The sequence below is a fragment of the Natator depressus genome, chromosome 5, assembly GCF_965152275.1.
Source record: "Natator depressus isolate rNatDep1 chromosome 5, rNatDep2.hap1, whole genome shotgun sequence".
NCBI lineage: Eukaryota > Metazoa > Chordata > Testudines > Cheloniidae > Natator > Natator depressus.
Genome location: NC_134238.1, coordinates 43,305,060 through 43,332,379, shown reverse-complemented (window position 1 = coordinate 43,332,379; position 27,320 = coordinate 43,305,060). Strand labels below are relative to the sequence as shown.

Below are 27,320 nucleotides of genomic sequence, written 5' to 3'. Positions count from 1 at the left end.
CTTGTACTCCCTCATTTGTCTGTATCTATTGTCTCTTGTCTTATACTTAGATTGCGCATTTGGGGAAGGAGCCATCTTTATGTTCTTTGTACAGTGCCCACAATAGGATCCTGCCCCATGACTAGGGCTCCTAGGAGCTATGGTGGTGGTAATGAAAATAGTGTTGCAAAGTTAGGATGTAATTAAAGTGTCAAAAAAGCCTAGGAGCCCCAAATCTTTCATCCTCTTCAACCTAGATCTGTAGGGTAAGATTTTCAAAGACAAGTGGCAGACAGACATTAACTTCGAACTGCCATTTATACCTTTGAAAGTCTCCATAGCATGAGAAGGTTTTATAGTAATTATATGATCAGAGCAAGATGGGTTTCTCGTCCATGGCAGGGGCTCCTATGTACTATAATACAAATAAGTAAGAGGACATTTTATCTCAAACCTAAACTATCACTCCTCACACCCAAGAGATATTTAACTGATGTTAACAAGAGATGTTAGAATGTACACAATCTATAACATACAATAAAAACAGTCTACCATACCTGTGTAGCTGTGACCCTAGTACAAGGATTAAATATGAATAGACCTTGGAGAAGATCTAGCAAGTCATCACCAGCTGCACTGAAGATATGTTGAAGTGGCATTCCAGGGAAACTTTTAAATGTTACATAATCTGGAAGACTTGACATGCCCTATGAAAACAAAATGGGAATTAGATTTTAAAACAACAAATAAAGAAAAGCTTGTACCCCCAACTGAAGGAACTGCCACAGTGCAGCTTATAGATCAGAAGTAATAGTCAACTTTTAAAGCATACTGTCAATCTGAAATTGAGTCAGTTTAATAAAAACTATTACATTAGTTTCAGGTAACAAACTTATCAATGTTGTGGTTTTACAATCACACTCCCCTTTCTAAAGGATTTTTCCTATTATGCAGTGTAAAGAGTTCCACAAAGCGGGAAAGTTAATGACTATAGAAGGGAAACAACAAAAATGATTATTCCCTAAGAGGATCAAATGCACTAACAAAATTGAAAAAAATTTCCCCTCTAGTCTCTCATTATTGTAATCTTAGGAGTGTTTTGCAGTAAAACACACAAAATTTTCAGACAAAAGCAATTTAAGTTGGCCTCTCTAACATGGAAGTCATTTGCATCAACAACATGGGAGACTATGTTCCGCATAAGTAATACTCTGCGACTGCTTCTGGAGTGGGAAACTGAATAATTTTGAAAAAAGAATTGAGCCAAACAGATTAACACCTGTTCAAGTTGCAATAATGCATATCTTACTGTTGTTTTCATCCAGTTTGCAAGTCACCTCTCTTCTTCCCCCAATATCATACAAAGTTACATTGATAAACTTAATAGCCAAATGATGCTAAATATTTCTAGCAACATCATTTATACTGCAGTAAGTTTTAACCAAGCACACCACAGCATGTTAAAGTGGCAGTAAACATGATGAATGAATGAATGAATGACATCTCTCTTGCATAGTTTACAGAAGTGAGGGAATGAAGGTTCTTAATTTTGAAGATTTGTGAATTAATTTCAAAATATCTCCTCTCTTTTGGCCAAGTATCCTACAAACAAGAATTTCTTCAAGGATAAAATTTTCATTAAGCACCAAGAACATGATAAAATATTGCAAGAATCTTTAAACACTTCCTTTTGAATTATGGTATGACAGCATATAACTGTTTTGAATCAAAATGCATTTGCAAATGCCTACAAACTACCTGACTATATCAAACAAGATTAAATGAAAAAGCATTAAATTGTCACTCTTCCATGTGTCCCATGGCTATCATCATATGATGAAAGTATCATGAGAAGTTCTAGTTTCACTCTTAAATTACCACATGCTATTATATTAGCAGGTGTCTAATCCAAATAGCAGTTTTGGAAACCCCAACTAACTGTCCTCTGCACTTTGTTTTGTAAATTCCGCTAACAATCTTTTTAAAGTAATTACCAAATATTTTGGTACAACTTTAAAATTTAATTCAAGCAGTTGACAGTAATATAAAAAGAGAATGCTGAGATAGGTTTGTTAACTAAAGGACTTACAGGCCACTGATCTTCTGTTGGAGTCCCCAGCGTTTCAAATATTTTTGTCAGCTGATCAAGATCAGAGTCTCCTGGCAAAAAAGGAACCTGTAAGAAGGCAAATGCAACAGCCATTTTAATTTAAAGATTTAAATCAACTTCTGAACTTGGACTCCCAGGGAACAACTTTGATTTTTCCCTTTGTGAAAGTATTCTACTGTTACAGTAACATAGCTTTGGATACTAATTGGCTGTAGATAGGCACTGATGGAATGCTTGGGGCTTCACCATAATGTCAAAATAGGTTTCAAATGCCGTTTACATTTATGCATGACATCATTAACTTCATCACTAGATTTTCTATTATGAAGCTAAACAACCATTACGTAAGTGAGATTGTACAAAGGTATGCCTCTTTTTAACCTACTAAAAAGTTAAACATACCATGTTAAGCAACCTAAATCTGTATAGTTGCATGTTTTAATTTTTTCCTCAGTCACTTTGTGATCTTTCCAATGCCCACAACTAGGGAAGAAAGAGGAAGACTGATACTGGAGACCATCTAGGTTTCGTATTCAGAACTTCTGAATGAATCTTGTGATGACCATACTAGGAATTAAATGATCTCCACTCAAGCAAAACTAACGGGGTACTGATTCACTGGGTTAGAAATTGCCTAACCAGTGTTTGTCAAGTTTAAACTACATTGGAAGTAGAGGAGGAAATTGTGTATTGTAAGTACATGGCAGACTGAATTAGGCCAAAGGCAGAAGATAGAGTTCTGCGACAGAAGTTGAAGAATAAGGTGACTATTAATATTATCTAATTCTTCACGCTTAACACATTAATAGATGACAGTGAGGATAACTGAAATCAAAACAGAAAAGTCAGTGTACTAAGATATTCATTAAAAAAAAATCAAGGCAAAGGGGACACCCAATGTTTTTGTGACATTTAGTTTATATTTTCCTCTCAGTGTTTTCTGTTTAAGAGACATTTTGGATAAAAGTTTCTTAAAATTGTCTAAAACTAGACAAAGTAACAGCAAGTATGCTGTAGTGCAGTATCCTGCATTGCAGGATTGGATTAGATGGTCCAATAGGACACTACCCTTTCCATCATTAAGTCTCTTAAATATCATCATTTCTCTCAAGCTTATCCTACTTTAAAGAGAGTTTAGCTTTTTGAACAAAAGTGGAAAGAATTTTATTCTCCTCCTCCACCTTTTTTCCTAAGGAACTGTTTTGTAAGGGGCACACTTAAATGAGTTAGTCACTAGCAAAAAAAAAAAAAAAAAAAAAACACGCAAGGAAGAGCTATGATCCATGCACAAAATCTGAGAACCACCACATTTAAAGTTAGACAGATGTTGACATTAAACTTTGTTCTGCCGATCCATGGTTAGTAGGGGAAGGACAACACATGGAAAGTTAGTACATACTTTTAACATTCCTAGACATTGTACTTCAGTGCATATGGAATGAGAGTCACTAGTGATATACAAGCAATGCATGACTTTGCTAATAAAAGTGATTGAGATGAGATATCAGATTTCTGTTAATGATTAATTAAAATAGATAGTATGGGGTTATAAATGTCAAAGGTTAAAATACTAAAGTAGTACATAAGAACCTATGTACAAGAGCTACATTATATTATAGATTAACAGAAATATTTGTGTTCGAGGCTTACCCTAAGAAGCAGTTCTGCTAAGATACAGCCAACAGCCCACATATCTACACCTACACCATACATTCTAGCACCAAACAGTAGCTCAGGTGCTCGATACCACCTGAAAAGCAAGCAGGAACACTTTCAAGCAAGGATAATTTGTATAATACAGTAATGCAAATAAATAAAGTATTTAACTGAGCAGAAGTGTTAGAGAATGTTTATTGCTCACTCCCTGGATATTTATCATCAATTTAATTCCTGAAAAGATCTACATCTTGGAGAGAGCTTTTTTCCCCTTTAAGCATGTGGTTCAACATCCCAATGCTGTACACACCTCCCCAAAATGAAGTGAAACTGCAGTTCATATTTGCACTTAGCAAACAATTGGATTGCAAACTCAAAAGACAGAGGATAACTGGCAGTCTGAATAACGAAAAACAATCAAGGTTATCTGTCAGGAAACAAAACAAGTAGGCATCAAAATTCCTGCCAATATCCAGACCACAAAAGTGACAGAGACAGCCACTGATGATCTAAGTGCTGAGATTCTTGTGTAGAATGGATCCTGGCAGTTACTATTAACGCAAAGTAGCTAGTATCCCTGCCTAAAACAATTCAGTTTACTTGACACATGAAGATAACATCTTGATTAGATTCCGCTTGCAGTGATGAATACACTAGTATTCAAGCACAACTTAGTAGATGGCATAATAGCCAACATTTGGAAGCATCATCTCATTTCTTCCATTAATCAAACATCTATAACAAATCTAGCTTCCATTTCTTCCATTAGAAAAAGACATTTAAAATAAATCCCAACTATTCATATTAGTGTAGACAAACAAAAAAAATATTCTGGCAGTTCAGTTGTGCCTTGCACCCCCACTCTGTTTTTAGAAGTGTGTATTAAATATTTAAAAAAAACCAACAGATCTATCTGATGTCAATTAAGACCATTTAGTTACCTTAAGAGGTACATGAGTGAGTGGTTAGGACTACTACATTTAGGGCAAATAATCTGGTTAATATATAAAAGATAAAGAGCATAAGCCTCATTGTTTCAGAAGTTAACTACAACCAGACTCACAAGACTAGTGTACATATTTCCCTGTGTTTCTGAAGAAAAGACTACACTAGAGTTACAGAAGATCTTGTATAGGCGTGTATTCCATAATCGTTTTTATGGAACCAGTGGGTGAGGTAATATTTTTTTATTGGACCAAATTCTCCTGGAAAGACTAGCTTTCAAGCTTACACATGTAACCTGAAGAAGAGCTCAGTGTAAGCTCAAAAGCTTGTGTCAAGGTTCCTCCCCCACTCTGAACTCTAGGGTACAGATGTGGGGACCTGCATGAAAAACCTCCTAAGCTTATCTTTACCAGCTTAGGTCAAAACTTCCCCAAGGTACAAAATATTCCACCCTTTTGTCCTTGGATTGGCCGCTACCACCACCAAACAAATACTGGTTACTGGGGAAGAGCTGTTTGGACACGTCTTTCCCCCCAAAATACTTCCCAAAACCTTGCACCCCATTTCCTGGACAAGGTTTGGTAAAAAGCCTCACCAATTTGCCTAGGTGACCACAGACCCAGACCCTTGGATCTGAGAACAATGAAAAAGCATTCAGTTTTCTTACAAAAAAAGACTTAATAGAAATAGAAGTAAATAGAAATAAAAAAAAATCCCCCCTGTAAAGTCAGGATGGTAGATACCTTACAGGGTAATTAGATTCAAAACAGAGAACCCCTCTAGGCAAAAACCTTAAGTTACAAAAAAGATACACAGACAGAAATAGTTATTCTATTCAGCACAATTCTTTTCTCAGCCATTTAAAGAAATCATAATCTAACACGTACCTAGCTAGATTACTTACTAAAAGTTCTAAGGCTTCATTCCTGGTCTATCCCCGGCAAAGACAGAATATAGACAGACACACACACCCTTTGTTTCTCTCCCTCCTCCCAGCTTTTGAGAGTATCTTGTCTCCTCATTGGTTATTTTGGTCAGGTGCCAGCGAGGTTACCTTTAGCTTCTTAACCCTTTACAGGTGAGAGGAGATTTCCTCTGGCCAGGAGGGATTTTAAAGGGGTTTACCCTTCCCTTTATATTTATGACAGCTTGTCTCTCTCATCAAGAGAATTTGGTCCAATAAAAGATATTACTTCACCCACCTTGTCTCTCTAATATCCTGGGACCAACACGGATACAAAAATCCTTTTTACTGGCAGTTCTCAAAAGCAATTAGATAACCTTGCAAAGCACTGAGGTCAGCTTTTATAGCAGTTATTCAGGTTCCCATTGCCACATTCTTATAAAGTTAGCTCTTGGGCTTGTGCGCAGAGCTGATTTTACAAGATACCCATCTATCCAACAGCCAAGCAGAGTGCTTTATTTCTTACCTTGTTACTACCTGGTGTGTATAGACTCTATTTGGGCTTCCAAAAGATTTTGCCAAGCCAAAGTCAGCCAATTTTAGAACTCCATTTTCATCTAGTAACAAATTGTTTGGTTTGAGATCCTGTCAAGAAAGGGACAAAGACAATAAAATTTACTGTAATCAATAAAAGCATGACTAATAAGGAGCTCCCCGGCACTCTTTTATTAAAGTTATTCTAGGAGACAAGCTTCTATCTTTATAGAAAGCCCCTTTTGCAAAAATAAACTTTGCATTACATCTATGAGTGTCTTTGGCTGTAGTGCTTCTGCTACTTGAGCTGCAGATTTTCCAAACACCTTTAAAAAGCTGATTTAAGTGTGGCCATATGTTTGCTGCCAAAGAGCAGCAGTTTAGTTTTGTGGCATTACTCTGACAGTTACCACAAAAGTTTTAGAGATGCATTTGCTCCCTGAAGTGCAGTACACTAGTTTTATTTGAATTGATTTTTAAAATATATTAACTAGGAATTTAGCAGCCTTCTACTACACACTTGAAACCAGCCCTTTTTATTAAACTCCATTTAGTCATTTATTTCATCACAATAAGTTGGTACTTTCCAGGTCAGAACAGCCAAGATAAGAGTTGCAATCAAAAGATTTGAAGTACCATTATACAGTACTCTACTGCAATTTTGAAATGGAAGACTTTCATAAGTAAATAGGAATACTTTCCTAACTGTACAGTGGATTGTTATTGTAGGGTTTCTCAGCTATTGGGCTGCAGGCATTGGAATTGTGTCTCCATAATAAAAACCATTAAAGTTTTCCTTCTCCCCTCAGCACCCGCCCATGCCCCCCGCCCTTTTATAAAACTATGCTACATGGACTTTACAGAGAGAGAGATTACTTTTGGATCTACTAAGCTCTACCAAAAAGTGTCACCATTTTGTTACAGGGTGTAAAGTTTCCTTTAGCAACTCTTTTACTGAAAGGGACTTTGTTCCTTTTAGAATATTCTTACTTACCCTGTGTAGAATCCAGTGCTGATGTAAATATTCCAGTCCTTGAAGTGTCATCAGCATATATGCTTTGATGTGAGATTGTGTCAGCACAAGGCTACTATCCTTTATTATAACCTGGGAAAAAGCATGTTATGAAACTCTCTACCAAAAATCTAACTATGTTTAATTATATTACAATTCTCTTTGCTTAATGTTACTATTTTCCTTTAAGCAAAGTTGAATGTTACATGGTGCAATTGCTAATAAGATTCTATGCCACTGAGTTATGTAAAAAGTAGTTGAAATTCTTAAGTTTCTCTAGAAAAAGTTATAGCTAACTATACTGGAGAACAGAAACTGAAATGGAGACCACAGCTATTCTGGATACCATATTTGTGTTAAGTTTATATTGACTCCATGTTTTCTCTACCCGCATGACCATATAAGCTTGATCTGAAATCTCAACTTCTTCCAGCAAGTTATTTCAAGAGCTAAAGTGCCTCTCTTAGGCAAAAGGAATATGCTTAACTATAACTCTACCACCTCAACAAAATATACCGCATATGCTATTGTGGTAAGTCCCTCACATAAATCCTCATTTATACTTGTGTGTGCTCTGCCTGAACTATTTTACCTTCCTTCAATATAGCTCCAGGACTCTAGCCTTGGCAGAGCACAAGAGCCCTCTGCACACACATGTAGGTATGACCTATTGACTACCATTTTAACAAATCCACTTGTTTCAGAATCCAAGTAAAAATGGCCTCCACTTTTTTGTATAGCTTTCATGAACTTGCTCCATCCTATTTTTTAAACATTCTCTCTGCCTCTACACACTGCTCCCTCCACTTGTTTTCTACGAATAATGCTTTGCATTCCTACAGTAGCTTCCATTTCCCAACACGCTTAAAAATTCAAGTTAAAATTTGTAAAATATCTAAAATAGTTCTTAGACTGCATTAAGTTTTCTATATGAAAACTTGGTAAATGACATTTAAATGAGGATAAACGTAAAGTAATGCACATTGGAAAAAAAATAACCCCAACTATACAATATGATGGGGGCTAATTTAGCTACAGCTAATCAGGAGAAAGATCTTAGTCATCGTGGATAGTTCTCTGAAGACATCCATGCAGTGTGCAGCAGCAGTCAAAAAAGCAAACGGGATGTTAGGAATCATTAAAAAAGGGATAGAGAATAAGATGGAGAATATCTTATTGCCCTTATATAAATCCATGGTACGCCCACATCTTGAATACTGCATACAGATGTGGTCCCCTCATCTCAAAAAGGATATACCGGCATTAGAAAAGGTTCAGAAAAGGGCAACTAAAATGATTAGGGGTTTGGAATGGGTCCCATATGAGGAGAGATTAAAGAGGATAGGACTTTTCAGCTTGGAAAATAGGAGATTAAGGGGGGATATGATTGAGGTCTATAAAATCATGAGTAGTGTGGAGAAAGTGAATAAGGAAAAGTTATTTACTTGTTCCAATAATATAAGAACTAGGGGCCACCAAATGAAATTAATGGGTAGCAGGTTTAACACAAATAAAAGGAAGTTCTTCTTCACTCAGCGCACAATCAACCTGTGGAACTCCTTGCCTGAGGAGGTTGTGAAGGCTAGGACTATAACAGGGTTTAAAAGAGAACTGGATAAAGTCATGGAGGTTAAGTCCATTAATAGCTATTAGCCAGGATGGGTAAGGAATGGTGTCCCTGGCCTCTGTTCGTCAGAGGGTGGAGATGGATGGCAGGAGAGAGATCACTTGATCATTACCTGTTAGGTTCACTCCCTCTGGGGCACCTGGCATTGGCCACTGTCGGTAGACAGGATACTGGGCTGGATGAACCTTTGGTCTGACCCAGTATGGCCATTCTTATGTTCCTATATGTCGTACAATGCTAATCACTACAGATCCTGATCCCAGCTGGGTCTTCTGGATGCTACCAAAATACAAATGAATGCTTTGTTTTTCCTTGTCCTAGTTTGTCACTAGACAAATAGATTTAACTTTACTTATCTATAAAATTCAAAACTAAGTAAACATATTAGGAAAATACATAGATCAAAACTAATAGTTGATATTTTACAAGTCTCAGCTTGATTTCCTATGAGTATTTGGAGCACATCATCATCAAGGAAAGGGTAAACATTGCTATTAGCAAAAAACTTTCATTTTGTTTAGTAATATATTAACTTTGTTTTGATCTTGTATTCCTCTAGCTGAAGCAGATCTTCCTTTATGACAGGCATTACAGATATTAGTGAAACAGACAACTAGTCTTTTAATGTTTGTATATGCTCTTCTTGCTGCTCACTGCATTATATATGACATATTACTGCCATTAAATTAAGCTCTCTTCCCTATAAAGCATGGATAGTCACTGCACATGCACAACCATCATTGACTTAACATGCACTCTTGCCTACTACAGTCTTTATTTTGATGCATTCTTCAAAACATGTGATATCAAATCCCCTGAGAAGATTTACTCATGTAGACTCCAATAGGGATCAAGCATCAGCAAAACAGAAAAATATCCATGGATAATATGTGATCTATATTTCTTGGAATGCACCCAATTCACAGGTTAACAGAACAGATTCAAACAGGATTGCATGCCTACTACTACTAATTACAAAATTCAGTAACTGATTGTACATTGTCTAGCACAATGAGGTCCTGGTCTATGACTGGGGTCTCAAAACGTTAATACTACACAAATATGAGATTAATAAACTATTTCTTGACAAAAGCCTACTGACAGTCTAGGGCAGTATTAAAAAGTAAAGCATTGCATCCTAATTAAGAATGCATGAATGTTAATATACTATAAAACAGATTTTAAAAAGATACGACCTGAACTGACAAAGTTGTATTTGTCTAATTCATGTTACAGATTCTGATGTCTTACAAATACAAATCACTAATCTTTCTTGATATAAGTATTTTCAGGATGCATTTACTTGGAGATACCATCTGCATATGAAAAAGGAATACATTATCACGGTTTCCAGTATTTCAATGGTTTTGTACACAATATTGAAAATTAAAACATTCCAAGTATTGAATCAAAAGAAGGCAACAGCTAAAGCAGTCTTACCTCTAGATCTGTTTCCATAAAATCAAAGACCAGACTAATATTGGATTTGTGTCCAAATGCATCAAGAAGCTGGAAAACCAAAATACACCACAAAATGAAAAATATATTTGACTGCAGAGTACTTTTAATATTTTAATGCTGTGACACTTCAGTATGTGTTGTGAGGGTTTTCAGGATGGGGGAGCAGGGTTGCACATATAGGGAAGAGAACATACTGTAGCGATTAGAGGGCAGTATGGGGAAATCTGACATTCAGGCTGTCTTTCTTGCTATGTGTCCGTAAGAAAATTACAAATGCTGTCTTAGTTTCCCCATCTGTAAAGTAGAAATGACCATTCCAACCCACTTCACAAGGAAGTTAAGGGGCTTAAATTTGACTTTGTAAAAAACAGATCCTGAATGGAAGGTGTACTAGTTGTACAGAATTAAAATTTATTAAAGATAATGTTAAAACAATATATAATACACAGGTTAAGAAAAGAGTGTTTGAATGTCTGGGTATAGTGCTAGGATTATCCACAAATGTAAAGTTTGTTTAAAAAGTGATAGGCTACATATAGTACATAATCAGCAAAACCCCAAATTTAGGTGAATAAATTTAACAATACAGGTTCAATGTTAGCATCCAAGTATTTGGGTAAATCACTCATGAAAAGCTGTACAGAGAGTTGGTTGTAGAAAGCAAGATATATCAATGAATTACTACATTTTACCAAGAATATTTTAAACAACAGAGTTAGACACTTCTATAAAATAGGATTACCTTCACAGCCTGAACTACAGTGGGAGTTATATCAAAAATTAACAGAGCAGACAAGAGCACGATGGAGTCTCTTCCTTGTTCTTGCTCTTTCAAAAATGCTTTACCTATTCTTGAGTGTAGAGGGGAGGCATAAGGGGAGGGTCACATGCCTCCTTCCCCCCCTCCCCATTTGCTGCTTAGCTTGTACTGAGCATGCCCCCCTCTGCCCCCGCCCCCCCACTATTATCAGGCACCCGTGGTCCCTGCTTGCGTGGATTCAGTTTTGTATGGTTTTGGCAAACTGTTCTTGGCCATAATTCAGCATTTAGGACTTCAGTTCAAAAGTGGACAATTAAGAACGTCTAAGTTTGCAAGTTATCTGTCAAAGACTCAAACAGTTTTGCCCATCCTAGTAAAGATGCTGAAATGAGTTAGAGAACATACAAGCTAAAGCCTTTTTTGAATGTCTGCAGTCAAGTTAACTGCTTTTTAATTCATGTGTTTCAGCACCTCCTGGTTTCAGCTACGAGTATGGAAACGCTGTAAGAATGGGCTTGAGATCCAGCAAGAACAGTATACTTCCATGGAAAATATTTAAATAAAGCACCTGAACTTTTGTACGTCTATCTGAACCAACCGTTTAGAGAATCACCCATCACTAGTACTTACCTTTACAAACAAACAAACAAACAAACATACATTTATCTGAAGCTGAAAGTCAAAAAACTAAAAAAATGCATGCTCTGAACTACAAGTATTACTGCTGCCCACTGGATTTTAAATAGCATTAGTGAAACTGAACAGACCTTGTCAGTTTCACAGGGCTGTTGCTTAGGAAAGTGGAGTAGCAACAGAGGCAAGACAACATGCAAAAAGTCAGGGAAATGCCACACTGCATTGATTCACAATCAATTTTATTTTTAAATTTGAATTTTTCAGGATTTGCAACTCTCCCCCCACCTAAACAGCAAAAGTTTCCAACTAACCCTTGGCAAAAATGCATGTGGATTTTGAGACCTGCCTTTTTATTAAAGTTAATATTTTATCATGGTTTGCCAACTTGCAAGATGGCCAGTATAAGAATTAAGATAAAAATCTCCATGATCACAGCAGTAAGTCTTTGTGGATATACTGTTTTATATCTACAGTATTCAGGGACTGACATACTGCAGATGCCACAAGTAGTACTCATTTTATACTTACACCAATGATATTTGGATGGCTTAGCTCCTGTAACAATTTTATCTCCCTCAGGGCTGTTCTGTTGATTCCTACATTGAAAGAAATATCACATCAAAGGCAGGAGCAGAAAATAAAAACTTCAATTTAGCTACCAATAAGAATTTCTAATTCAGTTTCTTTTGAATGTTGTTGGTCATTTATGATTGTTTGAGAAATTATGATCTAGACTACAGAGCAAGAAAAAATGCATTAAGTTTGTAGAATTGCAACTAAGTACATCACTGTAATTCAAAGTTGGGTATGCATCGTCACAGCAGACAACAGTAAATACTTCACATCTACAAGTAGGTGGAAATTCTCATACCTTAGGATGTGATTGTTTCTATAGTAGTGTATGCCCCCTTTTGGCAAAATAGAGAAGTTTTGGCATAGACCTAGAAGAGTATACCAAATCTTGACCTATCAAACAATTAAGGCTTTTTAAAAAATGGTTACTTACCCAGCAGTAACTGTGGATCCCACTGTGGTTGTACATGTGTATCATCCATGAGAGAGGAGATTCTTTTGACTAGCAATGTCCATCATGGCAGCATATGCACTCTGTGCCTCATGTAACCTGTGCGATCCACACCGATAAGATATCAAAGAACCAGAGAGTTACTGTAGTGTATGTAATCATTCTTCCTTCAAGTACATGTTAGTGTAGATCCCACTGTATGTGACAGTCAAGTAGTATCCTCTTCAGGATGGTGGGAATAAGTTGCAGCTATATCAGTAAAACAGGGATTGAAATACTGCGCTCCCAAGCTTGGCAGCTGACCTGGTAGCTAAGTCCAAGACAGTGTTTGACAAAGGTTAGTGGGTTACTCCACATTAGAAGTCTAAGGCAGCAGTATTGGAACATTCCTAAAGCAAGTGGAGGATGTTGCTTGTGCTCTGGTGGAGCAAGTCATGATGTTTGATGGGAGAGATACACCAGCCAGCAAGTAACACAGCAAGATATATTGTGTTATCCATTTCAATATTCTTTGCGAAGAGACAGCTTGACCTTTAAAGTGCCCACCTATGGCTAGAAATATGAAGTGCACGGTTTGGTGCTGTCAATATAATGAAGCCAAGTCATGGACATGCACACACTCCCAGTGCTGAGTGTGGCTTTGAAAAAAAAAAAAACCAAAGGAAGTTTGATTGACTGGCTTAGATAAAATTCTGAGACACTCTTAGGAATGAACTTCAAGTGAAGTTGCAACATCACTTTGTGCTTATGTAATGTGGTATGGGGAGGGTTTGGACATAAGTGACTGAAGCTCACTCAATCTCCTGACTGAGGCAATAGTCACTAGGAAGACCATCTTCAGAGGTAGGTGGTGTAAGCTGCATTCTGTGAGAGGTTGGAACGAGGTCTCCATGAGACTCAGACAGACTAAACTGAGGTCTCAGGCAGGATTCTGTTCTCTGAACAGTGGGTAAGTGTGCAGCAACCCTTTGAAAAATTTAGATATTGCGGGGTGAGAAAAGACCAGCACCACTGAATAGGTGGATGTAAGGTGGACCCCAAGAGATTAACAAAAGGCCAGCCTATTTTAAATGCAACAAGTCATAGAGAATGTTCAGTACTGAGGCCTGGACCAATGCTCACATTGAGAAGCTCTTCCAATTAGATGAATATATTGTGGTAGATGTTTTCCTGGTATGTATCAGGATTTCCTGGACCGGTAGGAAGCATTCTATATCTGTGGTACTTAGTTAGCCAATAGCCATAGAATAGATGCAGGGGCTTCAGGTCTGGATGGAGTATCTTGCCATGGTCTTGTAAGAGGAGGTCTAGGCAGTCTGGGAGCTGGATCAGAGGCAGGATGGACATTTGTAGCAGGTCTGTGAGCCAAGACTGCCTCGGTCAGCAGGGAGCTATGAGAATAATCGTGGCTTTGTCCCTTTTGATTTTGGAAGTCATCCTGAGGGTCAGGGGAATTGGTGGAAAGGCAAAAAATAGGCCTTGGGACCACTGCAGAAAGAAGGCACCTGGTAGCAACCCCAATCTCATGCCTACTCTGGACAAAAGTTCTAGCACGTGGCACGGTGATAATTGTCTGCCTGCTTAGGAAGTCTGCCAGGTTGATGCCAACACCTGGGAGATGGAGACATTGACGTTCTCCAGTATTGGTGGCACCATGTCCAGAGCTTGATGGCTTCCAGGCAGAGACGAAATGAGCATATATCTCTTAATTTGTTTACGTAGCATATTGCAGAGCTGTCGTCCTACAAGATATCCACTGTGGGATTACAGGCTAACCTGATGGCTTGATGTGGAACCCCATGTCTTCGGAGGACAAAAATCTCTTGAATTTGTAGATTGTTAAGGTGGGCTTCCCAACCAGTACTTGATGGTACCACTCCATGAATGTTCCTGGGTTCCTTCCACCAATTCAGTTCCGCAACAGGAGGTGGCACCACAATCTTCTGATCATCTGGTGTGGGAGGACAGGCCCCAGTAAGACCAGTATGGCCAAGATGGAACATTACATGGGTACCGGCTGTGTTGGCTGACCCAGTGTCACTCCCATGCCATTTGGCGCAGCACTCAGTGCTCTGAATGAGGGCTTCCTTGTGCCCTCTTTAGAATCATTCTCCATTGGCAGGGGCAAAGGATTTCTGTTCAATGCTAACAAGAATATACAGGCAATGGCAAGGTGTGTATATCCCCTTCAAAGGGAACTGGCAAGGCACCGGTCCTAGTCCAGTCCACCTCTTCAGTACTAGGAACATTTGCGGACGATATATGGGTGCATCTACAGAAAGCATTAGGTCCTTGCTCAGCCCCATCACAAGTAACAGTTGTTATACCAATAAAATAAAAACCAGCAGGATCCTATTAAAGGGAAAAGGCAAAATGCCACATTTATTGTGAATACAGAAAGAGTCATAGTAAGCAGTTAGTTATAGCTATAACATTCCATTCAATTTCATATTTATTCACACATTCATTCATTCATACACACACGGGTTCTGCAAGGTTATCATCATAGTTACCAGCCTTAGAGTTGCTCATGCCAAGCCACTGGTCAGGTGGCCTGGACATGAGGAGGGAGCAGGGCCGTGTCAGATGATCATCTGATGCTCCTGGAAGTTGGTCTGCAGAATCAGACCCCAAAGTTCTCACTTTCTAGAGTTCATTTTTATAGGAATTTCTTCCTATGCCAGTCTATGGGAATTGCTTCATCATGCTGTTGCTAAATCAATCAGCAGATGGCACATTTCTGATGGCTCCGTGCTGCCAAATGTTATCTTGTTCTTTGGTTCTCCCATTCTTGAGGCTGTTGGGTGGATTCCAGTCTGCCCTCTGGGGGTCCTCTGGTTATTTCCACTTGACACCTTCTTCAGCCGATGGACACTGGATTCTTAGGCTGGCACCTCCCTGATCATTCAGTTATTATCCACACCAAGCATCCATCCACATACATCCTCTATCTCTATTTTAATCACAATTGTTAACAAAGTGAGATGAATAAAACAAAAGGGCAGGGAGTCTCTGGGTGCTGTTTCTGTTGTTACAGAGTATTGCTTTGAGTCTCTCTCTGTGTGAGTAGTAGTTGTTACAAAGAATTGCTTTGAGAACACTCTGTCTTAGAACGTACTAACAGAATTAGCAGCTTGCAAGTTTCACACAGAGGGAGAGAAACAGTACCAAGAGACCTCTTAATTAGTAATACCCTGGAATTTAAACTATGGGGAATCAAACTCATTTGTGATTTTAATACAGAACTTCTTTAATATGATCCAACATAATAACGGGATCAGTGTCAGGTCTCTTGCTCTGCCCAGCTGCTTAGGGACTGTGTTCTTGGAGGACTGACGTTCCATGTGCTCTAACTGGGACCTCTCTTTGGTCTCAGGGCTATGCTTATGCTCAGTACAACTATGCAAGTTGGAATCCCGTTTATGAGCAGGCATAGGTGTTATTGTATTGTCTGAGGTTTCAAGGTAACTGCATAAGAACCAAAGTCACTGGTGCCAGCATTGTCAGTGCTGAGATCTCATGCACTGGGGACTTCAATGTTAAGTGGTCAGATCATCAGTACTAACACTGCTCTTTTTGCGTTCTTTCCACCCCCGACCATAAAATGTGAGTAGTGCTCAATGGAGTGCTGGCGAATGCTGCTTTATCTAGCCCCACTCTGGCTGAAACCATCATCTCTTGGTCTGAAGTAACCAGCGTGGACTGCTCAGGGAAATGCAGCTTGAGCCAAGTGCCCCTGCACTGGATCATGGCACAGAAAGACTTGCACACAGAGCACCTGCCTGGGATGTGGCTCTCCCTTAGACAGAAGAGGCATCATCTGTGCCTGTCGCAGGATGCCAGAGCTGAAATCCTGAGGTTTTGGATCCATCATGAAAGTGTAGCGGGCACAAAGTGCCTCACCCCAGAGAAAAGTGGGGTCAGTTGATTTCATCTCTCTTTTTGGGAACATCATTTGCATGAAAGTGTGAAGATAAATTTCTTCCCCAAAAAAGTTTAAAAAACCTGTTTAGGGTCTCTGAAGAGACTAGTGGGTTGGACACTCTCTGGGTTCCATCTTGCTGCCACATACAATCAGAGTGATCTTAGGGAGGGTTCTGCCTGCCCTACTTTTTATGCGCTTGCATGAGAGCACAAGGAGGCATAGTGTGCATGACAAGCCCTGCTAGACACCACTATTCAAAAAAATCTGATCTTGCATGCATGAGGCACATATGCACCTACAATGAGATCCACACGGACACATACTTGAAGCCTAATTCTTCCTACAATCATCTTCTTTCTGCTAACTAGGATTAAAATACATGAATGATACTAAACCAGGAGACACCAGTGTGAAAAGAAATACAAAAGGACTAGCTTCTTACCAATCTAGTGTGCCATGCACATCAACAGCACTATGAAAAAACAACAGAAATGTGGGCAGGAAATCAAACGAGAAAGACATTAAAGGCACAGTAAACTCAATGTTGTAAACTAATTTAACTATGTGACTAGCCAAAGGTTATTAAAAACTGAAAAGTTTTAAAATTCAATATATTTGCCACTATTTATATTTCATTTACATCTACTTATCTTAGATAATGGAAATCAACTGTTTTGACACTAGGATTTTATATCATGTTCAACACTACAAAGTATAAGGAGTTTTATATTCGTTTCTCTTTCCATCCCCCAGTATGTGTTGGGGTATGGTTATTGTGGAAAAGCTACATCAAAGAAGTAGGAATAAGTCAGTCAATATAGCTCTCAACTTTTCCAGCTAGGACAGATGACATAATTAATTCACTGCTCTACAGCAACAGTAGGAAGTTCACAGTAACACACTAAAGGCAAAAAGACAAAACATGACATGGTGTACAAGTATTTTAAGTACTTACCATCTTTAGCTTCTGATCTATGTCCAAGTTTAATCTAAAGAAACAGTAAGTGCTGTATTATCTGTAATTAGAATCACATTCCTCAACACCTGAAGACCTCAATAAGTTTCTCAAAGATAAAGTGAGTTTTAGTGTTAAAAAATCTTAAATAGCTAAGTAGTTTATTTTTAAAAGTGAATTTGTAGCTTTGGCATTTACAAAAGGAACAGGTGTTTATGTTTCCCAAAGCCAAACATAATGCAATCTTACCAAAAAGAGTTTTGTAACTGGAACCCCAGTCTGGGCCTGCAAAGCCATATTACACCAGTAATGGGCTTCTCCCAAGAAAGTGAATCATGTCAAGTACGAATTTTATTAAGACTGGCATCCACATGGTTGTTGCAAGCCACCTCAAATTTACAGGCTATTCTGATTTTACCAGATTTATCCCATGCCAAACATTTTTCGGTCCTGAAGTTATTTTTTAACCAACAAAACCTTGCGTGATCTTACAGCAATTCTTCAGTGCAAACAAGTTTGTTCTCAATGGCAATTTTAAACAGCAACAGTCTTATGGGAGCAGTAGTAGAGAAGTAGTAGTACTTGAATATGAATACTTAATCTGACTGCATTATTGAAATGGCTCAACCTTGCTTATCAGACAAAGCTGAGGGATACTTGCTTCTTCGTTATGGTAATTCCATCCTAGTAAGAGTCCCTCAAAGCATATCTAAAACATTCATATTCAACATTACAATTTACTGTAACCTCATCAGGTTGTGTTGTTTCAAATCAGAAAAGAGCAATCACACTGTAAACATTTTACTCCAAAGGCTAAATTACAGAAATCTGACAGTCAAAAGCAAGATTTCCCCAGCACCAATAGCCAGACCATCTAAAAGGTCTATCTGAGGGGGACAAACATTAATCAGTCATCTTTTGAAGAGGATACTCAAGTCTGTGGAAGACCCAAAGTTTAACATTAGGTTTGGAATTACTTTAAAAAAAATAAAACCCAAACATGCAATAAAAAACTAACAGCCCTCCAAAATATTGTCTGCAATATTTAAAATTCCAGCTTCTGAGCTGGGTGACCAATCACAAACCTAGAAATGTAATGGTGTTGAAGCCACCATTTTACATTATGAAAGAACATTTGAGATGGCTGATTCAGACTGGTCAACCAACTGGCCAACCAACACACTGTTGGTGCCATAGGAATAAATAATCACAGCTTCTCTTTAAATGGATAAAGCCGTTGAACAGTTTCAAGAGCAACTAGATACCTGATTGCGGAGTACGTACATAAAACAGCACACAAAACACTCACCTTTTTAATAGCAACAATTTGATTGGTGTTCTTATCCCTTGCTTTATAAACAGTGGCAAACTAAGACAAGAAAAAACAGTAGTCCTTGTTTACAATAATATTAACCATATAACAGGTAAGGAATAATTTAGTGTTCTTCAGAGACAAAGAAATTGCCATATTTGATCAAACCTAAAGTCCAGTATCCCATCTTCAGCAGTGGCCAACATAAAAAACCCTGCCCCTCGTGACTGTGCTCTAACTGCTATTAGAGATTGGCTTAAGCACAGAAGCATGAAGTTTTATGAAGACTCTTTAGCAGTAGCTATAACAATTGTGCATATTCTTATCTAATTCAGGGGTGTCCAACATATGGCTAGCAGGTCAGATCTAGCCTTTGTGATGTGTTTGTGTGATCCAAACAACACTCATATTGTGCAGAAACAAAGCTTTCACATTTAAAAACTTTCTACCTCTCATAGGGAGCAAAGAAAGCCTTCCAAACATGACCATAACCAGTATTGTGGTCTCTGCCTGAGTTTGCAGACAGCCCAAAACAGTAACTGAGAAAGATGAACTCCCCCCGTCTCTCCCTCACCATTGGTGTGTCAACTCTAAATACCAGTGAGACTTCAGTGTCAACATTAACTATTTCACTGCTGATCACTTTAGCAGATGGAATGGGAAAGGGGGTGGGAGTGAAGACTGGCCCAAAGGCAGAGGAGAGAAAAGAAACAGAGGAAGGGGGATGGAGAAGAAAAAAATACAGGGCAGGAATAGCAGCCTCCTACAGGGAGCAGATCCTCATTGAGTGATAATGAATGTGTCAATTAAGGCACTGAATAAATAGTAAATGTTTAGTTACTATGTAAAGGCTGTGGTTCCCCCAATGACCACCTGAGTGAATTCCACAGTTACCACTGTTGGCAAGATAAGAGGTTATAATCAGCTTCTTTTTTACATGAGTTGTGGTCTTTGACTGCTAGCTAGATGCTTTCAAGTGTCTTGGTTAGGCAATATTTGATGAGCCCTTTGCTAGTTTTACCTAGAGAGGTGTCTTGTGTGGCGATTTCTTGCTAGTTCTAATCCAAGCAGAATACTGAAGTTTTCTGAGAAATAACAAAGGGGAATACATTATTCTAGGTGAGAGCAAACCACTGATTAATACAGAAAATATTACAATGGCATTTTATAACTTTCCATCTCATTCCTTATGCATCCTAATATTGTTTAGGTTTTTGGCCACAAGTGCACACTGAGTAGATATGTTCACTGTTCTGCTCACAGTGATGTCCCATTCCCCCCCCAGAGTTCTGGATCCAGTTCAAGGTGCTGATCCTTATCTCTAGAGTGCTCTGCAAGTTAGACCTTTTCCATCTCAAAACTACTTTGCCCTCAGTTACCACCACCTAGGACACAGTGCTAATAGTCTCTCATGTGAAGCTTGAAGGTTTGGGGGGAAAAGGATGTTTTGGGTGGAGGGCCTTCAGCTCTGGAAAATCCAATGAGTTATCAAAATAGATCTTGCCATACTTGGGGCAAACATGGCATAGCTCTTTCCTCTGCAGAAGCCCTTCTCTCAGTAATGGAGTAAAAGCAGGAACCAGCGTTCTGGCAGATACCAGCTACAATAAATGGATAGAGACTGGAATTGCCCACCCACAGACAGAAGCCTATATGACTCTCCATTGTGTGTGTTGTATAAAGATACCACGGATATCAGTGGATTGACTCAAGGTTCTGTTTAATAGATTTGTTAGTGATCTGAACCAAAAAAAAAAAAAAAAGAGTAAAGTGACAAGGTTTATATACATGACCAGCTTATTTAGGTTAATCAAGACTAGAGAAGACTTGGGCACTAATAAACCTAATTAACTGACCTAACAAAGTTAGGTGAATAGGCATCATAAGGATGAATGGAATTCACTGCTGAGGAAGGTAAGGCTAGTCACATTGGAAGGAGTAACTATGCATTCACAAAGCTGAGTTCTAAATTAATTGTAACTGCTCAAGAAAAGCCACAGGTGTCAGCCAGATCAATGCACAGAAGTGGTCAAAAAACAAAATGGTAGGGTCTAAAGTATGGGATAGAATATCCTGAAAATATTTTTAATATAATATTATACAAGCCAACAGAATGCCTTTACTTGGAACACTGGTTCTGTTCAGGTCAGTCTATATTAAGAGATCTATGAGAAAGGGTTCAGAAATTGGCAATGAAAGTGATTAGATTCATGGAGAGACTCCCACCTAACAGACTGAAAAAAAAGGGAGAGAAGACCAATAAGAGCAGATATGATGGAGGTTTAAAAAAAGACTGGAGGAGAGAGAGAACGGAAGTCGGGGCGCCAATATATGCTCATGATACAAAAAGGGGACATTCAATATAACAGACAACATATTTAAATCTGTTTTAAAAAGGGTTCTTTTTATCAGTGTGTAATTAATATGTAGAACTCGCTGTCACAAGAGATCTCAGGCCAAAATTAACAGGATTTAAAATAGAATTAATATATTTACATGGATAATGGAAACATCAAAAGATATTTATCCTGATATAAAAGGGATAAGAACTCTCAAAGTTCAGTGCAAAAGCCAACTACATAATGAAAGATAGAAGCTTCCCCTATGGGCTGGTTATTCTGTATTTGTCCTTTACAGCAGCGCTTCTCAAGCTATCTGTTGTGGGGACCGGCAATTTTTTTCCCCCTAATGTGCGCGCAGACCGGCAGCCGATGGCTTGCGGACCGGCACCGGGTCCCACCACTTTGAGTAGCATTGCTTTACAGAGTTTCTTGTACCTTCCTTTGAAGCACCTGGTATTGGCCTCTGCCAGACTAGATACTAGATTAAATGGACAAGGTATGCTTATATTCCTAGATGAATGTACCAGAAATCAGAAAAAAAGCCTCCAGAACAGAGGAAAAGGATAAAACTCTCAAGTATGATACTCATACCCTGTCCCAAACTACCCAAAAGAGATGCCTCCCCATCCTTATGGCACAAACACTGATCCCATATTCCAATTACAAACAGAAGTGATGATAGCCCCTAATTGTGACTTTACTGGCATGACAAGTGTTGCCAAGGAATGAGAGAAACATCCCTCAGGTATCTCTCATATGATCCACCTAGGATAGGATTACACACTGTGGGGGATCTAATCCCCTGTGTCTATTTGCCATTACTGCCCCTTCCTGATCTTGTGGCAGGTACTTAGCGCAAGGCCATCTCTTATCAGCATCCTTCTCAATTCCATTGCTAACCAGAGTACAGACCTTAAATGGCCACCATCCTCACTCTGCACAGCACTCTTCTGTTGCATAGGCTAGCCCAGGGCTCCACCCCTCCACCACAGCATAAATTGAAGATGCAATAGATACCAGTTTCTTGTGGCAAAACTGGAAAGAATTTAAACCAAACCAACATAACCAAAGCCCACTCACCCAAAATAGAACACTTCCTAGACCTATAAAGAAAGAGTCCATGAATATAACCAGACCAACTCTCTTCAATCCATACATCAATGACCTATCAACTCTAGTGGAACAATTCCCAAATTCAGAACTCCCACTAATGGACTCATAAGATGACTGCTGGGAACCTAGTTCTACTGTCATCTACTCAAGATGATTTGCAAAGAATCTTACTCCTTCTTAGAAACCTACTATAATACAGGTCAACCTTGGCACGGGCAGGGAAAGAATCCATTTTTTAAAAGAAAAGTCCCTAAACAGCCAGAACAGTGGACATTTTTCTTTGAGAGACTTGATGATTGAACAGACAAAATTATAGATACCTAAACCTTATAATAAATACATCAGAAAGTTTCAGATGGGCTATCAGAATTAAAGAAATAACCTTCCAGGCCTTCCACTGTGATAGAAACACATAACCCCACTCTCCCTTCCCCCCAGTAAAATAACCACTAAAAACTATTCAACAACACAATCCAACCCATTCTACATATGGGAGTGAAATTGGGGGGGGGCCCAACTTAACAAATGACATTAACTGGGATAAGCCCCACAACAGAAACCCTACATCTGCAGTTCTGCAAACATACTCCATGTGCACAGGAAAAGAGCAGAACAGGGATGTTTTCCTCTTATTAATAAATATACAGAAAATAATATTCAAATTCTAATGCCACCACAACCAAAGCAGCAAATACTACCTCTACCTCAACACACTAAAAGAGCTAAATCTAAATGAAAGCACAATTTACTGCTATATATCATCATTTCTTAAGCTCAACGCAAATGTATAAATAATATGTAGCAGGCGGCCTTATCTCACTCGCCTTGTTGCTCCCAGGATATGAGAGACACCCCAGCCGAGACCCCACGGGCCGGGCCGGGCCGGGCCGGGCCGGTCCCCTTTGCCCCCAGCCGAGACCCCACGGGCCGGGCCGGCCCCCTCTGCCCCGACTCACAGCGCAGACCTCACCTGCCCCTCGCCCAGGAAGTCGAGCTTCTCGTAGCGCTTAGCTCGCGCCCGCGCGTCCATCACCGGCCGGGGAAAGGAGCCGGCCGGGCCAGGGCGATTTAAAACCGTCACTACCTGAGACGCCCGCTGCTTCCGGCCCTGCACACGGAATCCGGCCCCTTCCCCGAGCTCCCTGCGCATGCGCTTTACCAGGGGCTGCGGCGTCCTGCGCACGACGCCAGCGTCCCGCTCTAGCAACAGTCACTAAGCGACCCACGCTCGTCGCCCCTGAGCTCTGCCCCTATTCCAGTGCCGCAGGGCTGCAGCCCCTTCCGAGTCTGCCCCGTCAGACGCCTGCCGCGGGAGGCGCCGCGTGGAGCCCGGCTCAGGGTTCCTAGGGCGGAGCTGGGGCTGCTGCAGGCGAGCGCAGCATCTCGCCGCGCAGGGCGGGGTGCGGAGGCTGCGGGCACCACGCTACCGCCCCTAGAGCTGCACCAGCCGGGCAGGCTAGGCCGGTTACAGTCCGACCACACCAGGCAGGTAGCAAGGGGCTGGGCCCATTCCTCTGCGTGAGAGGCACTGGCAGGGCCACCAAACTGTGGGAAGATGGGAGCTCGAGCGTGAATGCGAGACAGCGCCTTAAACTCCTCCCCGACATCCACCAATGCTCGCTGCAGCTCACCCAGAACCGCTGACAGGTTGCCGCTGAGCCACAGCTGCAGCAGGCTGCTGCAAAATGCACTCCCTTTAATTTCTAGAGAGGTGAGCCCTTTGAAAAGTGCATTGCAGTGATATGGGCTGGAAGCAACAAGCAGGGATCACAGTGGTAAGGTCTGCATCTGACACAGTCACAATCTCTTGCTCAAGGCTAGATGGAGATAAAAGCATTCCTGAAGAGCACAGAATCAGAGAAGATTAGGGTTGGAAGAGACCTCAGGAGGTCATCTTGTCCAACCCCCTGCTCAGAGCAGGACCAATCCCCAACTAAATCATCCCAGCCAGGGCTTTGTCAAGCCAGGTCTTAAAAACCTAAGGATGGGGCTTCCACCACCTCCCTAGGTAACCCCTTCCAGTGCTTCACCACCCTCCTAGTGAAGTAGTGTTTCCTAATATCTAACCTAGACCTCCCCCACTGCAACTTGAAACACTTGCTCCTTGTTCTGTCATCTGCCACCACTGAGAACAGCCAAGCTCCATCCTCTTTGGACCCCCCCTTCAGGTAGTTGAAGGCTGCTATCAAATCCCCCCTCACTCTTCTGCAGACTAAATAAGACCAGTTCCCTCAGCCTTTCTTCATAAGTCATTTGCTCCAGCCCCCTAATCATTTTTGTTGCTCTCCGTTGGACTCCCTCCAATTTGTCCACATCCTTTCTGTAGTGCGGGGCCCAAAACTGGAAACAGTACGCCTGAAGCGGCCCCACCAGTGCCAAATAGAGGGGAATAATCACTTCCCTCGATCTGCTGGCAATGCTCCTACTAATGCAGCCCAATATGCCGTTAGCTTTCTTGGCAACTGTTGACTCATATCCAGCTTCTCATCCACTGTAATCCCCAGGTCCTTTTCTGCTGAACTTCCGCTTAGTCAGTCGGTCCCCAGCCTGTAGCAGTGCATGGGATTCTTCCATCTTAAGTGCAGGACTCTGCACTTGTCCTTGTTGACCTGCATCAGATTTCTTTTGGCCCAATCCTCCAATTTGTCTAGGTCACCTGGACCCTATCCCTATTCTCCAGCATGTCTACCTCTCCCCCCATCTTAGTGTCATTCACAAACTTGCTGAGGGTGCAATCCAGATCATTAATGAAGATGTTGAACAAAACCGGACCTAGGACCAACCCCTGAGGCACTCCGCTTGATACCGGATGCCAACTAGGCTGACCAGTCTGTAGTTCCCCGAATTCTCCTTCCTTCCTTTTTTAATGAGGGGCACTATATTTGCCTTTTTCCAGTCGCTTGGGACCTCCCCCGATCGCCATGAGCTTTCAAAGATAATGGCCAATGGCTCTGCAATCACATCAGCCAACTCCCTCAGCACCCTCGGATGCATTGCATCCGGCCCCATGGACTTGTGCATGTCCAGCTTTTCTAAATAGTCCTTAACCTGTTCTTTCACCACTGAGGACTGCTCACCTTCTCCCCATACTGTGCTGCCCAGTGCAGCAATCTGGGAGCTGACCTTGTCTGTGAAGACCGAGGCAAAAAAAAAGCATTGAGTACTTCAGCTTTTTCCACATCATCTGTCACTAGATTGCCTCCCCCATTCAGTAAGGGTCCCACACTTTCCCTGACCTTTTTGTTGCTAACATACATGTAGAAACCTTTCTTGTTACCCTTCACATCCCTTGCTAGTTACAACTTCAGTTGTGCTTTGGCCTTCCTGATTACATCCCTGCGTGCTTTAGCAATATTTTTTATACTCCTTCCTAGTCATCTGTCCAAGTTTCCACTTCTTGTAAACTATCTTTTTGTGTTTAAGCTCACCGAAGATTTCTGTTAAGCCAAGTCAAGCCTGCCATATCTGCTATTCTTTCTTCACATCGGGAAGGTTTGTTCCTGCACCCTCTATAAGGCTTCTTTAATATACAGCCAGCTCTCCTGGACTCCTTTCCTCCTCATATTAGCCTCCCAGGGGATCCTGCCCATCAGTTCCCTGAGGGAATCAAAGTCTACTTTTCTGAAGTCCAGGGTCCTGCTATAGGATTACCCAACAGCAGTGGAAGTAGAGGGATAAAATTGACTTTGAATATTCAAAGTGATTTTTTTTTTTTTGGCTTTATTTTCAGAACTTTGGAGGAAAATGGTGTTTTGGAAGGCAGAAGACAGGTTTTTTTTTGTTTTTTCCCCCCTAAATCCATTCACTTCATTGTGTGCTTTTGGGCCCTCAAACTGGTTTGTAGAACAGAACTTTATGGATAATATTCCAGCTCTCAAGTGCAATCATTTTCAGGAAAATTTGGACACATTCTATAGTATACTCCTTAGACTCAGACCTACTTACATCCATGCTTCACATTCTGGATATGACTTCCCACCAGTGCTAGGACTAGTAGAACGTGCAATTGATTTAACAAGTCAGTTTATTAGACCCATAAAATTCAAAATTACCTTTCGTAAGGAAATGCTCTTTTTCATTGCTTCCTCTGCATTTTAACAGGGTGTTATCCTTTCTATGCAACACACTCCATTGATTTTAAAATTGTTTTGCTGCCACTCTCTCAATTATACTGGAAGTAGCCACCAACCCCCCGTTAGAACTGTTCATATTGACACATTAAATAACTAACACATTGTGTACACTTGAAAGTTATTTCAGATTAAAGTGTGAATGTAAAGCACAAAAAATAATCCAGAATAGCTCACTGTGTGGACATACTTATTCTCAAGTGTTGATGTGGGGAAGCTATTCAAAATAATTCGTCCAGATAGACCAACCTAAGAGTTGAATTAGACTCTCTTTTCTTTGTCCACGTGTATGTAATGCATAGTAATAATATGAACAAACTTCTCTCATCTTTGTCTACTACACTCTACAGTATGTTCTGGCACCACCATTTTGTACTTTGGGAAAAGAAGAATGGTTGTGACCAGAGCTCATGACTCGGAATCAGGAGATCTGGCTTCTATATTCCTTATTCATTCAACCATTGTGTGCCTCAACTCCCCTCTTCAGTACAACATTGATTAGTATTTTTCTGTCACAGCAATATTACCATATCACTGTGACAAAAATGTATTGTTATGCAGTGTACACAATTTACTAATACATTTAAAGTTCTATGAGATAGTTGGAGAGATGGTTCTCTAGGAGGACTTGAAGATGCATTAAGACCTGGTTGTAACTGAATATTTTATTTCCTGAACAATGTTATCAGTGACAGTTTAAGTAGTAAGACAGACTGGTAGTGGGTTTTGGGTTTTTTTTTTTTTGCTACCCAAAGAGAACGGATATAGCATTGCCCATCCCTAGCTGTAGATATGGCATATTATTTTAAAGTGGGTCTTATTTGTCAGCAACTACACTTTAGACACTTAGTGTCTAAAAGTACTGTGAATCATACAGAACCAGTTAATCTGATAG

General features: G+C 40.1%; 1 protein-coding gene across 3 annotated transcripts in view; it reads right to left on the bottom strand.

The window, feature by feature from the left end:
- The window catches only part of CDK7 (cyclin dependent kinase 7), a 34,218-nt gene extending 10,404 nt beyond the window's left edge, over nucleotides 1-23,814 (bottom strand). The window contains exons 1-10 of one of the 3 annotated variants that reach the window (XM_074952661.1): nucleotides 23,266-23,814; nucleotides 18,838-18,897; nucleotides 17,529-17,562; nucleotides 12,153-12,220; nucleotides 10,208-10,276; nucleotides 7,123-7,233; nucleotides 6,121-6,239; nucleotides 3,740-3,839; nucleotides 2,069-2,155; nucleotides 537-686 (exon numbers count right to left, since the gene is read on the bottom strand). In XM_074952661.1, coding sequence (XP_074808762.1) covers nucleotides 537-686; nucleotides 2,069-2,155; nucleotides 3,740-3,839; nucleotides 6,121-6,239; nucleotides 7,123-7,233; nucleotides 10,208-10,276; nucleotides 12,153-12,220; nucleotides 17,529-17,562; nucleotides 18,838-18,897; nucleotides 23,266-23,445 — 978 coding nt within the window. In that variant the 5' untranslated portion in view covers nucleotides 23,446-23,814. Of the gene's footprint in view, nucleotides 1-536; nucleotides 687-2,068; nucleotides 2,156-3,739; nucleotides 3,840-6,120; nucleotides 6,240-7,122; nucleotides 7,234-10,207; nucleotides 10,277-12,152; nucleotides 12,221-12,630; nucleotides 12,748-17,528; nucleotides 17,563-18,837; nucleotides 18,898-19,861; nucleotides 19,926-23,265 lie in introns of those variants that run through there. The other 2 variants (XM_074952663.1, XM_074952662.1) reach the window with 2 other exon arrangements.
- Nucleotides 23,815-27,320: the final 3,506 nt, after the last annotated feature.